This window comes from Scyliorhinus torazame, chromosome 12 (assembly GCF_047496885.1).
Source record: "Scyliorhinus torazame isolate Kashiwa2021f chromosome 12, sScyTor2.1, whole genome shotgun sequence".
In the NCBI taxonomy this organism is placed as follows: Eukaryota; Metazoa; Chordata; class Chondrichthyes; order Carcharhiniformes; family Scyliorhinidae; genus Scyliorhinus; species Scyliorhinus torazame.
In genome coordinates, this window is record NC_092718.1 from 174,089,594 (window position 1) to 174,106,027 (window position 16,434).

The 16,434-nt window shown below is 50.4% G+C and overlaps 1 protein-coding gene across 1 annotated transcript in view; it reads right to left on the minus strand.

Moving 5' to 3' along the window:
- Positions 1 to 8,662: 8,662 nt before the first annotated feature.
- Positions 8,663 to 16,434, minus strand: part of LOC140387114 (eosinophil peroxidase-like) — a 221,004-nt gene continuing 213,232 nt past the window's right edge. Inside the window, exon 14 of the mRNA XM_072470125.1 lies at positions 8,663 to 8,896. Within this exon, the coding sequence (XP_072326226.1) occupies positions 8,663 to 8,896 (234 nt within the window). The remainder of the gene's footprint in view (positions 8,897 to 16,434) is intronic.

Below are 16,434 nucleotides of genomic sequence, written 5' to 3' on the forward strand. Positions count from 1 at the left end.
GCCCTTCCCGACCCACATAATGTAGGAGGAGGCACACTCCAAGAGATGCACACAGCGATCCTAGATGCGATCAGCGATAACAGAGGAAACCCCATAGATAGCCTAAACAAGTGTAGGCAAAAGAAGACAGAGCACCCCACAGTGTTTGCTGGATGCTTGTGGATACATTTCACAGCAGTATTCGGAGAGTTAGCCCGTGCTCATTTGTCCGCGGATAATATGGCCAAATGGACTCGAATCCTTGTCTCTCATGCGACAGAGACAGGATAGAGAGCTTGTGCAAATTACGACCCCTCAGACGAGGCCCACAACAAAAAATGGGTTTTAGGAGATTGTCCCGCTCTTGGGAACAATCCGTCCAAGGCAAAACCGCATTTGCAAAACCCGAGGAAGAGCAGGCAGACATGAATCCAGTTAGGACGCACCAGAACCCCGCATGGGTAAATGAGGGCAGGAACAGCCCACAGCAGCCTAAATCCCAGGAATGCTACAACTATGGACAATTAGGACACTATGCGCGAGAGTGCAATGCGCCCCAAAAGCAGCAGAGAAACCAACAGGTAGGCACCTTAACTAAGAATAGGACAAAGCCAATCCACAGTGTTAGCGCCCGTTCAGAGAACATAGACATGAACGGCACCGACTGACGGTGTTCGGGCTCCCCAACTTGGGTCCGCGACACCCTTTGGGACCTGTAGACTGGTCATAGCAGGCAAAGTCCGGGGACACCCCGTAGAATTTCTTTGGGACACAGGAGGGTCCCGCACTACACTCAATTCATTCATGATGTTTCAGTGAGACACGTGGCCCACAACAGACACCATTACACTCAGCGGCTTTACTGGTCATTTACAACAAGGACACATCACAGCCCCTGTAGCGATACAAATAGGGAACATTACAACTAAACAGCCCGTAGTTTTGGTCGACCTACCCCAGACAGCTGAACACATCCTAGCAATCGATTTTATGAGCTCCCACAACCTCTCTTTTGATCCAGTTAATAAATATGTATGGAAAATGGCAAAGGCAGCACGATCCCCCGCCACACTCACTGTTGGAGACTATGAAAACAGAATTCGCTCAGTAGGAGACTTCTGGTTCGACCCTCGAGCTATTAGTCAGGACAAACAGGTTAGGGAAGTCCTGCAGCAACATAAAGCAGCATTTGCACAGCACAAGCATGACTGTGGCAAGATAGCTGGCTTGGTGAACATTACAGGTCCCGACCCCAGACCCCAAAAGCAGTATAGTTTTCCCCAAGAGGCAGAGGGAGAAGTATCCAAAGTAATAGGGAGTTTTCTTGATCAAGGCGTACTCAGATCAGTAGCCTCCACGAACAACGTACCAATTTGGCCCGTCAGGAAACCCGATGAATCATGGTGACTGACCATTGATTACCGGGAACTGAACAAAGTAACCCCAGCAGCAGCCCCCACCGTAGCCACGAGTCCCGAGACCATGCTCAAACAGGGACTCCAGCCAAACTTTTTTTCGGCTTTGGACATTAGCAATGGCTTTTGGTCCATTCCATTGGATAAAGCATGCCAGTACAAATTCGCCTTTACATTCCAGGGACAACAGTATACGTGGACGTGCCTTCCACAAATCCCCCTCCATTTTCCACCGACAGCTGGCAAATGGACGAGCAAAATTTTCCCACCCCGATTGTCTGGTTCAATTAGTAGACGACTTGTTACTACAGACAGAATCAAAGGGAGAGCACATTTCGCTTCTCGCCGAACTCCTAGCACTCCGAAAAGAAATTGGATGTAAAGTCAACCCCAAGAAGGCCCAGGTTTTGCAGGAAAAAGTGAATTACTTGGGTACAGTAATCACACATGGTAAACACGAGATCGAACAAAAGAGAATTGACTCAATTGTCAAATTGCCCCTTCCCCATAACATAACAGCCCTCCGGTCATTTTTAGGACTGGTTGGCTACTGCCAAAACCATATCGATGGTTTCACCACAAAAGCAGCGCCCCTATCCGACCTTCTCAAGAAGCAAGCACCTTGGGAATGGCTTCCCCAGCACACGGATGCCGTGGATGCTTTAAAAAGAGCCCTCAGCATTACAGGTCCCAGATCCACTTTCCCCGTACGCAATCGAAGTTGCAAGCACCAACCGAACCCTTTCGGCCCCGCTCCTCCAGGAACGCCATGACCAATTACGCCCCATGGCATACACCTCACGCGTGTTAGATCCTGTCGAGCAAGGATTTTCTGCCTGCGAAAGGCACCTGCTCGCAGTTTTTTGGTCAGTACAGTACTTCGCCTACATTGCAGGAATCAACCCCATCACCATTCTCACGGAACACACCCCACCAAAGCTATTATTGGACGGTTGACTTAAAGATGGCACTGTTAGCCAAATCTGCGCAGCCCGTTGGACCCTTCCTTTACAGGGACAGGACATTACAGTTAAAAGAACCAAGACCCACACTTTCCTAGCCGATAATTTGCAACATGCAGTTGTGAGATCATCACCACAAAACACAACACAGGCCCATTTATACCTAAGTCAGCTCCCAGGAAAACAGGTAGTACACCCCAGTGACCCCAGCCCACAGACATGTGCGCACCCCTGAAAATTTACGTGGATGGTTCCTCCACAGTTTTGAACGGAAAGAGAATCACCGATTGTGGCATTTATGTAGAAGTCGCGCAGGGACGCGCCCTTGATGAGATTTCACTGAAGTTGCCAGGGCATCTAGGCTCGCAGGCAGCAGAACTGGCAGCCATAGCGTACATTGTAGACCACCCCGACTCGTTTCCGACCCCAGCCGACATATATTCGGACAGCTTATATGTTTGTAATAGTTCAACGGAATTCCTACGCCTGTGGGAAACTAGAGGATTTGTTTCCGCAGATGAAAGCCCCGACTCTCAGCCCCATTACTCCGTCATATCCTAGAGACAGCTAAAGATAGGAAATATGGCATAATTAAGGTTCGCAGTCATCACCGTTCTTCCCCCCCCCCCCCCCCCCGGTAACGTTGAAGCAGATGCCCTAGCGAAGGCAAGTTCCAGACATGGTTAGGTTTGGAACCCCCCCCCCGAGAGCACCCCAGTACACGCAGTTCAGGTCTCATAGATCAACATTCAGGATCTAGCAAAGGCCCATAAGGAAGAAGAAAAACTCAGGGAGGTTTTAAAAGGAACCTTCCCAGCCCCGTATGACAAGTTTAAGAACACAATCACCACAAACGACGGTGTGATTTTGAAAGAAGGCATTTACGTAGTTCCCAGCCAGGACAGGAACCAGATTATTTGTCAGTTCCATGACAATAATGGACACCAAGGTATTGAACCCACCCTAGCCCACCTCAGATCTCTCTGCTGGTGGCCTGATTTAAAAGCCGATGTTACTCACTACATTGAAAATTGCTTGATCTGTGCCCAGAACAATCCGGACAGATATGCAAGAAAGGCTCAGCTTAGTCACACCCGCCCCGTTAATGGCCCCTTGATGAATTTGCAGATAGATTACATAGGACCCTTACCCCCCTGCAGAAATGGTTATAAGTATGTGTTGGTGGTCATCGACACCTTCACAAAATGGGTGGAAGCTTTTCCATCGAGAACGAATACGGCCAAGACAACAGATAAAATACTAACACAGCACATCTTTACATAATGGGGCCTCCCACGCAGTATAGAGTCCGATCAAGGCTCCCATTTTACAGGACGAGTAATGAAAAACGTCCTCACAATTTTCGGAATTAGGCAAAAGTTTCACATAGCCTACCACCCCCAGTCAAGCAGCATTGTAGAGAGGATGAATAGGACTTTAAAAGCCACTCTCAGGAAAATGGTACAACAGAACAGCAGCACTTGGCATTCAGTTCTCCCATTTGCTTTAATGTTCTTAAGAAACATGGTATCCACGTCCACAGGATACACCCCCCCCACCCCCCCCCCCCCCACCCCCACACACACCCTTATGACTGGATGCCCCATGAAAGGGACAGAGTATTTATTAGGACTGGATTTGGCCAACCCCGCAGTCACCGCCCTCACGCATGAAAATACTGTACAGCAGTTAATTGAGAATATAAAGGCAGCCCAGCTCGCAGCAGCTGTGAGACCTGGGACCAGGAGGAAACAAAGCAAAGCTTGTTTCGATAAAAAGGTACACGCCACCGAGTTTGTAGTAGGGCAGCAAGTGATGCTTTCCCTATACAACCCCAGCTCATTCCTTTCCCCAAAATTTTCCGGACCATACTCCATTTCGGACAAAGTCAGCCCCTCTGTATACAAGATCACATATCCCAATGGCAAGTCTGCGTGGTTTCACATAAACCAGCTCAAGGCTTATGGCTCGCAGAACAACCACACACACCACATCTTGCTCGCAGCAGCAGACGAGCACGCCCCTCCCACAGATTATGTATTCCTACCCTCCCCCAGCCAGTCCAGCCCATCATCAGACACATCTTCAACTTCACCCCCAGAGGCACGACTCCGCCTCTCCCTTCCTTCAACCAGCAGCGACAGCGACAGCAATGACGACAGTCACAGCACACCACGTTATGATTATACCCCCAAACCAGGCCCCACTCCCAGCGAATCCGAGCATGATTCCAGTGACCCCCTTTGAAATCACATACATCAAAGCCCCTGACCCAGACCCACCGTCCGACGATTACGGACTGAAGCACAGTAGCTCAACCTCGACACACGATTCTGGCACCGAGACAATTCATTCAGGCTCATCCAGAATGATGAGATGGAACCCAATTTGCCCCAAGCAGCTTTAGCCAAACTACTCCAGTCAAGAGTATGGCAGCCGGGAGAAGATGATGACATAGAGTCTGACACCCACCAAACAAATCCCTTTGCGACCTTGTTCGCTACTGAGCAATGAGGTGTCCACATGATGGAAAAAAGGAACTGACGGAGAGATACGGTGTCCTTTCTGATGGAACTTGCACTATGTTTGTTGTATGTTTGTTCGTTTAATATGCATGTTTATTGTTTGTGAATTTGAAAGTTTTCATGGCCCCACGCCACCACCCTTTTGACGCCCAATGGCTGTTAATGGAACAAGTTTGTCGACAGACAACCGTTCAGAGGAACTAGTTTGTTGACAGACACCACTCACAGCTACTCTCCTGATTCGATCACGAGAGGCAGCCCCCCACGACGACCACATTCGTACCCGTTCTTGCCGGTCGCTCAGGCAGTGGAGAAAAGGCACTGGTCCCCGCACTGCCTGAGGACCCCCCTCGGGTCAGCTATGCTCGGGTAAAAATAAGGGAGTCACAGATGGTGACCAATCATAATGGGTAATTGGCAACAAAGGACAGACAGACAGACATATGAGATCTTAAGCAAGATAATAACAGACATTATGCTTGTGTCCATAGAACTCCGGAACCTCAGGAGCCCCAGAGGAAGAAAAAGAAGAAGACAGAAAGACGGAAAGATTAAGACAACCTTCATGTTCACCTGGATCTTAGCGGGATCCCTTCAGTTGTGCGTGGATGCTACCCCCCTGACCCCTACTACACAGGCCGTGAATGATTCCCACCCTTACCATGCACTACACCCTGAGATAGTTAACCCCAAGATAGTTAACCCCGAGACAGTTACCGACACCCCGACCTGGTGTGACAAGTTCATAACCTGGTATTCACTATAATACATAGTAGAATCACTCTTAGTACTGGCGATACTCTGCAGTGTCGTGCAGACACTTAGACTCAGAAAATGACGAAGGAGAGCCTACCGCTCTCGCACCCCGGTATACACGTTTAGGTCCCCTATTTTCGGACTTCACCAAACCCCCCAAGTCCTTGAGTGAATTAAAGTGCATCCGCTTCTCTTTATGTGCGTTTTGTTCAATTAAAAAAATGTAAACCACTGTGCTTGACTGCCAAGCCAGAGAAATCTGTGTTGCTGCTATTTGTACATTTGAAGTGTTGTAGAATTGTTGTTGATTGTTTGAGTGAGGATAGTTTATTGAGAATAGTTAGAGGTTCCAGTTTTGTTATTTTGTAATGCACGCCTGAATGTCATAGCGCCCCGTAGAGTTTTATACTGATGTATGTCAGTAAAATGATTTTAGGTAAAAGTTGCGTTTCATAGGATAGGGAAGTGTAGAGCCCGTGAAGTGCTTATGGGTACCCCGCTTGGTCAGAGAACGAAGACGACGCCGTAATGTGATCCTTCATGCTTCACGTTGAGGATCACAAGGAGGGTGTGTAGCCATCGGGGATGGCCACTTCCCGATTACAAAATGGACACTTTGCAAAGATTGCAGGGAAAATGGACAATACTGAGAAAGCAAGCAGGTGCAGGGTTTGTCTGTTGATTGGAGCCGCAGCTCCCAGATAAGACCGAAACTGCAAGGCCATTACCATACTAATGGTCCATCTCCGGGGACAGAAGAGTAACATTTAAGTAAACGATACCAAGGCAGACATCCCGGCGCCAGAGGAGACCAGAACAAAGCAGGCCAACGGCCACCTAGGACACGCCTAGCCATCAGGGCACTCACCCCTTTATTGGAGGAAATCGATAGGAATGATTGAGAAACGGACCAATTAATTGGGGCCAAGTTCAAGGCCCGTCCAAAAGTGCGCAAAGCCCCTTTTGGGTATAAGAAGGATCCCCCAAGAGAGAATCGTTCTCTTGGCTCCGGCTCTCACCGAGGAGAGACCTGCCCAAAAGCTGCACCAGGACAAGTAAGTCCAAGTTCAACGCACGCTACAAGACAGACGACCTTAGCTGTTATCCCATACCAGTTCCACCCAGCACCCTCAGAACCGAACAACGGCCATTGTTCCTCTGACTGAGTGGGCGCCCGAAGCTAAGTATAGGCTTTAGCAGTCGTGATAGTTTAGTCTGTAGTATTTCTGCATGATTATATTTAACTGTGTGTGTAAATAAATAAGCATTTGACTTTGAACTAACAAACTGGTGTATCGAGTCTTTGATCAGTATTCGGTTTGAACCTTGTGGCGGTATCGAGAGATACCTGGCGACTCTAGAGCAAAACGTAATTAGAACTAAGGAGGGCGACCATATCGGCCGCCATATTCAGAGCCAAATAAAGAGAAACATAATTAGCAACAATAACCTCCCTCTGTCCTTGGCGGGCAGGGTTCAGACGGTAAGAATGTATGTCCTCTCAAGATTTGTATTTTTATTTCTGCGTTTACCCATTTTTCTTCGCAAATCTTTGTTTGTTAAGGTTAATAAAATTATATTTCATTTATTTGCGTCAACAAGACCCCATGGATTCTTGGATGTTTCTATAGAGAGAGAGAGACAGTCAGGGGGCCTAGTACTGCCTAATCAGTCATTTTATTATTGGGCTACGAACAGTGAAAAAATAGGGGAGTGGTTTAAGGTACCAGATTCCATATGTGGTGGATGGAGGCGAGCACTTGTAGAGGTATTAGTTTGAGGTCCTTGGTTGCTGCTCCACTTCATTTTTTTCCTGCAAAATTTACTTTGAGTCCGGTAATGGTGGCCACTCTAAGGAAATGGAGAGAGTTCACGCAACATTTTAAATTGGGCGCCATGTCAATGTTAGCTCCAATCTGCAGAAGTCATCTATTTGTACCGGTGGTTTGGCCTCATCGTTTGGGTCATTGGGAGGGGGGCTGGTAGGGGCTGGAGAGGTTTGGGGATATGTTAAGAGAGGAGAAGATCGCCGGTTTTGAGGAGCTGTTAGATAAATTCCAACTACCAAAGAATAGTGTATTTAGTTTCTTTCAGGTCCGTGACTATTTAAACCAAGAGATCCCTTCCTTTCCCTTGGCATCTGCGCCCTCTCTTTTGGATAGGGTCCTTTTACTGGGGGAAGGTATCGGATATTTATGGTCGAATTTTGTCGGTGGAACAAGTTCCGTTGGATGAGGTAAAAAGGAAATGGGGGAAGGAACTGGGTCTGGATTTTGATGGGGGGAGGGGTGTGGAGTGAGGCTCTTTCTCATTTAGGGGAGGTGATGGTGTAGTAGCATTGTCGTTGGACTAGTAATCGAGAGCGCCAGGGTAGTGCTCTGGCGACGGAGGTTCAGAACCCACCACGGCAGGTGGTGAGATTCAATATCAATCTGGGATTAAAAGTCTATTGACGACCATGAAATAATTGTCGGTTGTTGTTCTAAATCCATCAGGTTCACTAATTTTTAGGGCAGCACGGTAGCATTGTGGTTAGCACAATTGCTTCACTGCTCCAGGGTCCCAGGTCCGATTCCCAGCTTGGGTCACTGTCTGCACGTTCTCCCCGTGTGTGCGTGGGTTTCCTCCGGGTGCTCCAGTTTCCTCCCACAGTCCAAAGATGTGCAGGTAGGTGGATTGGCCAAGCTAAATTGCCCTTAGTGTCCAAAATCTGCCCTTAGTGTTGGGTGGGGTTACTGGGTTATGGGGATAGGGTGGAAGTGTGGACCTTGGGTAGGGTTCTCTTTCCAAGAGTCGGTGCAGACTCGATGGGCCGAATGGCCTCCTTCGGCACTGTAAATTCTATGATTCTCCACCTCAGTTCCATCTCTCCATGTGCTAGGCTCAGTTTGATTCAGTTCAAGGTGGCGCAAGGGGCACACCTGACTAGGGGGGGATTAGTTTTTTTCAAGGGGAGGGAAGGAGAAGTGAGTGTTGTTCTCAGGGGCCGGGGAATCATATTCTGGTCATGTCCTAAACTTGTAAGCTATTGGATCTCCTTCTCCAACACCATATCAGGGATTCTTGTGACTGAGCTGGAGCCTTGTCCACTGGTGGCAATATTTGGGGTCTCGGACTCACTGGAGCTGCAGATGGGGGTGGAAGCATATGTTCTCGCCTTCGCCTCATTGATAGCCCGGAGGCGAGTTCTGCTTGGGTAGAGGACTCCGGTCTCACCCAGTGCTTCTTTCTGGTTGAGTGACCTTATGGAGTTTTTGTGCTTGGAGAAGATCAAGTACATTATGAGGTTCTCGGCAGAAGGGTTCTACTGGAGATGGCAGCCCTTCATTTTCTGGTCACTATCGGATGTCGGGGGGGGTGCAATTTCTGGGTATGTTTTGATTTCCTTTGGCGGATGGGTGGGTGGTTAAATTTGGAATTGGAATACAATTTGGAATTGTATTTGTTATGTTGTTTCACTGTGTTATAATGAATTCAGGCAGAACACACAGGGCTGGATTCTTCGCCGGCGTAATGCTCCGTTTTGCTGGCGAGGGTTTCCCGACGGCGTGGGGCTGCCCCACAATGGGAAATCCCATTGACCAGCTGGTGTAACGGAGCATCCCGCCGGCGGGATGAACCAGAAATGTGGCGGGACGAGATGGAGAATCCAGCCCCTGATCTTTCAAGGAAGCTCTTCAGAAGGAAGAGTCAGCCCCTTTAAAAAAACTACGGAAAGAGCAGCTGCTCAAAAAAGGATGAACTTCAGAGTTAATGGATCGCTGTCCAGCTATATAAATAAACACTGACAGCCTTCCTTCCACATTGCCTGGATCTGTCAATCAAGAGGCTTTTAAAAGGCAATGGTCCGTGAAATTGAATTCAGCAATGCAGTTTAAAGCTTTTAAGCTTCTATGTTTCAACAGAGGCTTCAAAAATTAAATTTATTGTGTAAAAAACACTAGAGGCTTCCACCACATTAAAAGGAAGACCTTTGCCTTCATCTCACAGATCTTTGATCTTGACATGCTGACGGAAATTTTTCTTTTTTTAAAAATAAATTTGGAGCAGCCAATTATTTTATTTTCTTCCAATTAAGGGGCAATTTAGCATGGCTAATTCACCTACCCTGCCCATCTTTTTGGGTTGTGGGGGTGAGACACGGGGAGAATGTGCAAACTCCACATGGACAGTGACCTGAGGTTGGGATCGAACTTGGTTCCTCACTGCTGTCTGGCAATTTAAAGGTTTTAAAGGCTAATGATGGGGAGAGCAGCCAAACGACTCCTATTACAGGACCCCTGACCTGAGCCCCTCCAGCCCAAGACCCCCTGGCCCCCACCTCCTCTGAAGCCCCCCCCCCTCGGAACCCTGGAGGCAAATATGGGGAGGTTACTCCGAGGCCCTGCCCTCGGAGTGCAAGCCACCAGGTTTCCATTTCTCAGGGCTTGCACCAATTCATGCCAGTGGGACTCCCAGCTGGGGGAGGCTGGATCATCCCAAGAAGACGGTGAACTGGGCTTCCTGCCCAATAATGATATTAAAAGTAGCTCTAATGCATGTTCCTCTTGGGTTTGGGCAGCAACCTCGTCAGAGACGACAGGAACCTCGGTAGGCATCAACCCCGTTTGTGACTTCACCCCCAATTCACTAGGCCAACACATTTCTTGTCGCTGGCTAGCGGCCCTGGAGAATCCCCCCCCCCCCGCCTCACATTTAGGGTACTGTGATTGGTCTCCTTATTTAAGAAATGAGAACCATTTCAGAGAAGGTTCACTTGATTGATACCTGGGTACCTGGGATGGGAAGTGGTTACCTTCTGAGGGAAGGTTGGAATGGTTGGGCCTGTATCCATTGGAGGTTAGGTTGAAACATATAAGATTGAAACATATAAGATCTTGAGGGGACTTGACAGGGTGGATGCTGAAAGGATGTTTCCCCTTGTGGGAGAGTCTAGAACTAAGGGATACAGATTAAAAATAAGGGGGCTACCACTTAAGACAGAAATAAGGAAAAATGTTCTCCTCAGTTCTTGAATCTGTGGAAATATCTTTCTCAGAGAGGGTCATTGAATATTTTTCAGGCAGATGTAGATATACTCTTGACTAATAAGGGAGTCAAAGATTATTAGGGGGCAGGTGGGGATGTGCAATTAAGGCCTCAATCAGATCAGCCATGAACTTGTTGAATGGCGGTGCAGGCACAAGGGGCTGAATGGCCTCCTCTTACTCCTAATTTGCCTCTTCTTATGTTCAACTGAATGAAATCAGAGATGCATGAAAATTTCATTAAGAGTGTTCTCAGGCCAGAGAGTACTGTGTTAAAGGGTGGCCAGTAAAAACGCCACACAATCCCATTCTCAGACAGCACTGTGAATAGAAAGGACGCCTCAGCGTAGTTAATGATCGACTCACCTATGGAAAGACCGGGGTTATTCTGAAAGCCCTGAGATTCGACGTTCTCCAATGATTTCAGCAATGACATTTGAGCATCACAAATTGTTGAGCAAGGTGCGACATTTCCTCCGGGGTCAGGTCTCTTTCGAAGAGATTACGTCAAGCCGTATTACTTTTGCTATTCATTATCAGGAGACAAGAGAACCATTGATTTCAATCTCCTTCACATCATGACAATGGAATGGACATCTTCGAACACAGAGGTAAAATGTTCTTGATCGTAGACTCCTAATCCAGATGGATAGAAGTCAGCTAACTATGGGGTCACACTTCGGAAGTAATTACGTCGCTGAAGGCGAAATTTGCAACACATGGAATCCCAGACTTTGGAATCTCGGACAGTGGGCCAGAGCTTGCCAATGAATTCTTTAAAAAGTTCACAACAGCATTGGGTTTGTCCATACTACCAGCCCGCCAAGTTACCCTGAAACCAATGGTGAAACTGAAAGAGGACTGCATACAATGAAAACATTGTGCTAGAAGAGCAATAACATCCAACTTACACTCCTGAACAATCGTTCAGCTCCACTCCAAAATGGTTGAGCACCATGTGAACACTTCATGAGAAGATGACTGAGAACTTAGCTCCCTGCCCTCCCACACACACTCCTGTTGCTTGCACAAGATGATAAATGAACAAAGTGAAGAGAAAAGGACGAATATCATTCCAGACAGACGTGGAACTGTGTCACGAGACACATAAACTGTCAGACCTCCGATGAGGAAAACCCATTTGGATCTGGGACCAAACTCGTCATGAACAAGTGGTTGAACAGACACCACAGGATGGATTCTCTGATTTTGTGGCTAAGTGCCGACGCCGGCGTGGGAACTGTGGTGTTTTGCAACGGCAAAATCGGCAACAAACCCTCACCGACCCTGGGACCGGTGAGAGGCTAGCAGAGGCGCCAGGTAAAACTCCCGGCTCCTACGACAAAAACTGCTGGAGAATGGCTGGGTCCATGGCCGCGCATGTGCTGATGACGACCTGCAGCGGTCGTGCCGTACAACATGGCGCGGCTGTGCGCGGACTCGACCTGCCAAATACTGTCCCACAGGGCAACCCCTGACCACCTCCACCAGTCTCCTCAACCCTCGCAAAAGTCCCCTCGGCCAGCAGGACGGCTCCGGGTCGACTGTGGCGGCGTTGGATACAGTTCACGGCTGCCACGCCGGGTAACCGACCACTGAGACCACACATCAACTGCGCGATCGGGAATTTGGGCCATCGGAGGCGGAGCATCAGGGGAGGGCCTTTCGATGATGGGCAACACCGTCGAGGCACGATCAATTTGGCTGGAGACGCAGTTGAATTCAAACTGAGGCTTTATTAGTCTCTGAAGTGTGGCCTCCTACAGCAGCTGATGAAATGGCTGCGAGCTGGAGGCCACACATATTTGTAACCCGGCGCCTGGGCGGAGCAGGTTCCACCGTACAACCCTTAATATAGGAACACAGTGGTTTACCACATTCACCCCCTGTTAAAATTGAGTCCGGCGGGGGTGGTGGATAACGATATACAATTCACAATCTTTAATATTTACAGAACAGTGGAAACAAAATGTCTCTGGTCATCCGGTGGGCCGGTCAGAGGTTCAGCCGGTCCAGCGCCTTGATCGTCCTCTGGGATCGACGAAGTGGAGCCGGTGATGTTGATGCTGTCGTGGTCGAAGTTGACTCTTCATCAACGGGGGTGGGCAGGGGGAGGACGGACAGTCCTAGGGGGGGTGATGGGGGCGGCGGGGGAGGGGAGGGTGGCACCGGGGGCGACGGGGGTAGTGTGGGGGGCGGAATCTGCTGGTGCCAGGTCCCTGAGGGAGACGGTATCCTGGCGGCCGTCGGGGAACGCCACGTAGGCGTACTGTGGGTTTGCGTGGAGCAGGTGCACCCTTTCCACCAATGGGTCCGCCTTGTGGAGCCGCACATGTATACAGAGAAGCACGGTTCCTGGAGCTGTGAGCCAAGTTGGGAGTGATACCCCGGATATGGACTTCCTGGGGAAGGCAAAAGGACGTTCATGCGGTGTACTGTTAGTAGCAGTGCAAAGTAATGAGCGAATGGAATGTAGTGCATCAGGGAGGACCTCTTGCCAGCGGGAGATTTCTGGACCGTAGGGCCAGCTGGACGGCCCTCCATACCGTCCCATTCTCCCTTTCTACCTGCCCGTTTCCCCGGGGGTTATAGCTGGTCGTTCTGCTGGAGGCGATACTGCTGCTGAGCAGGAACTGGCATAGCTCATCACTCATGAATGAGGATCCCCTGTCACTGTGGATGTAGACGGGGAAGCCGAACAGTGTGAAGATAGAATTAAGGGCTTTAATGACGGTGGCAGACGTCATGTCGGGGCATGGGATGGCGAAGGGAAAACGGGAGTATTCATCGACCACACTGAGGAAATACGTGTGTCGGTCGGAGGAGGGGAGGGGGCCTTTGAAATCCACACTGAGGCGTTCAAAGGGGCGGGAGGCCTTCACCAGGTGCGCGTGGTCCGGCCGGTAGAGGTGCGGTTTGCACTCCGCACAGACCTGGCAGTCCTTGGTGATCATCCTTACTTCTTCGACGGAGTAGGGCAAATTTTGTGCCTTAATGAAGTGGTACAACTGAGTGACACCTGGGTGACAAAGGCTGTCGTGCAGGGTCCGGAATCGGTCTACCTGTGCACTGGCACATGTACCTCGGGATAGGGCGTCTGGGGGCTCGTTGAGTTTGCCAGGGCGATACTTAATCTCGTAATTATAGGTGGAGAGCTCGATTCTCCACCGCAAAATTTTGTCATTTTTGATCTTGCTCCGCTGTGTGTTGTTGAACATGAAGGCTACCAACTGTTGGTCAGTGAGGAGGGTAAATCTCCTGCCGGCCAGGTAATGCCTCCAATGTCGCACAGCCTCAATGATAGCCTGGGCCTCCTTTTCGACGGATGAGTGCCGAATTTCGGAGGCATGGAGAGTGCGGGAAAAGAATGCCACGGGCCTGCCTGCCTGGTTGAGGGTGGTGGCAAGGGCGACGTACGACGCGTCGCTTTCTACTTGGAAAGGAAATATTTTGTGTACAGCGTGCATTCCAGCTTTGGCAATATCAGCTCTGATCCGGGCGAAAGCCTGTTGGGCCTCTGCCGTCAGGGGGAAATGAGTGGACTGTCTGAGTGGCGGGCCTTGTCCGCATAGTTTGGGACCCACTGAGCGTAATACGAGAAGAACCCCAGGCAGCGTTTGAGGGCCTTGGGGCATTGGGGGAGGGGGAACTCCATGAGGGAGCGCATGCGGTCGGGATCGAGCCCCAGAACTCCGTTCTGGACCACGTAGCCGAGGATGGCTAAGCGGTTTGTACGGAACACACACTTCTCCTTGTTATACGTGAGGTTAAGGAGAGTGGAGGTCCGGAGAAATTTAGCGAAGTTGGCGTCGTGGTCCTGCTGATCATGGCCGCAGATGGTCACATTGTATAGGTATGGAAATGTGGCCCGCAAGCCGTACCGTTCGACCATTCGGTCCAACTCCCTTTGGACGACCAAAACCCCATTGGTGACGCCGAAGGGGATCCTAAGGAAGTGATATAGCCGGCCGTCTGCCACGAAGGCGGTGTATGGCCGGTCCGATTTACGGATGGGTAGCTGGTGGTAAGCGGATTTCAGGTCCACCGTTGAGAAGACCCGGTGCTGTGCAATCTGGTTAACCATGTCAGATATGCGTGGGAGGGGGTACGTGTCGAGCTGCGTGTACCTGTTGATGGTCTATAGTCCAAGACCATTCGATTTTTCTCCCCAGACTTAACCACTACCACTTGAGCTCTCCAGGGGCTGTTGCTGGCCTTGATGACTCCCTCCTGAAGCAACCGCTGGACCTCGGACCTGATGAAGGCCTTATCCTGGGTGCTGTACCGTCTGCTCCTGGTGGCGACGGGTTTGCAACCTGGAGTTAGATTGGCAAAGAGGGAAGGAGGATCGATTTGCGAGGCCGCACACAGTGAGGGGTGGTAATGGTCCGCCAAATGTAAGGGTCAAGCTCTGGAGGTTGCACTGAAAATCCAGGCCAAGGATAAGTGCAGCGCAGAGGTTAGGGAGGACGTAGAGGCGAAAACCGTGGAACTCTACGCCTTGGACTGTTAGCGTGACCGTGCAGTACCCCCGGATCGCTACGCGATGGGATCCGGAGGCCAGGGAGATTCTTTGATTGGTAGGGTGTACCTTAAGGGAGTGATGTGCAATCAATTATACTCAAGACGAAGTGATTCATAACTGAAGGCTTTAATCTGCTAGAACTCTTTCCCCAGCAGCTTCGATACAGAAAGTGAAGGCTGCTGGGATGGCACCGTTTCTTATACCCCTCCTGTCAGGGCGGAGCTACGTACAACAGCCAATGGTAGACTCCTGGGTCTGACCAATGGTCATCAGCCTCTTGGGTGCCGCAATACCTGGTACTACCACATTCACCCCCGTTAAAAGCTTTGGTGGTGATTCTGGTGTGGGTCCCGGTGGTTGCGACTCCGGAAGCGTGGTTTCGTCCTCCCCCGCAGCTTTGTCACCCCTAGGAGGTGCTGTTGGGGCAAAAGTTTGACGGGTGGGGGGGGGGGCTGTAGGGGGTGTCGGTGGGGTGTCGGTGGGTGGTCGGGCCTAGGCAGGAGCGGTGGGAGTACTGACCCTCCAGCAAGGTGCTGTGGGGGGGGGCAATGGTTCGGGTACGCGTGGGGTTCCGGCGGGCACCAGGTCCCGAAGGGAGACTGTATCTTGCCGGCCGTCAGGGAACACCACGTAGGCGTACTGGGGGTTAGCGTGGACCCTCTCAACCAACGGGTCCGACTTATGCGCCCGCACGTGCTTCCGGAGCAGGATGGGTCCGGGAGTCGCTAGCCAGGTTGGGAGCGAGGTCCCGGAGGTGGACTTCCTGGGGAAAACAAGGAGATGTTCATGAGGCGTCTGATTTGTGGTTGTACAGAGCAGCGACAGGATGGCGTGGAGGGCCATCGGGAGGGCTTCTTGCCAGCGGGAGACTGGGAGGTTCCTGGACCGTAGGGCCAGTAGAACGGTCTTCCAGACCGTTCCGTTCTCCCTCTCTACCTGCCCCGGGGGTTGTAACTGGTCGTCCTGCTCGAGGCGATGCCCTTGCTGAGCAGGAATTGACGCAGTTCGTCGCTCATAAAGGAGGACCCCCTGTCACTGTGTATGTACGCGGGGAAACCGAACAGTGTAAAGATACCCTGAAGGGCCTTGATGACGATGGTTGTGGTCATGTCTGGGCAGGGGATGGCGAAGGGGAACCGGGAGTATTCGTCAATCACGTTCAGGAAATACGTGTTGCGGTCGGTGGAGGGGAGGGGGCCTTTGAAATCCATGCTGAGGTGTTCAAAGGGACGGGAAGCCTTTATC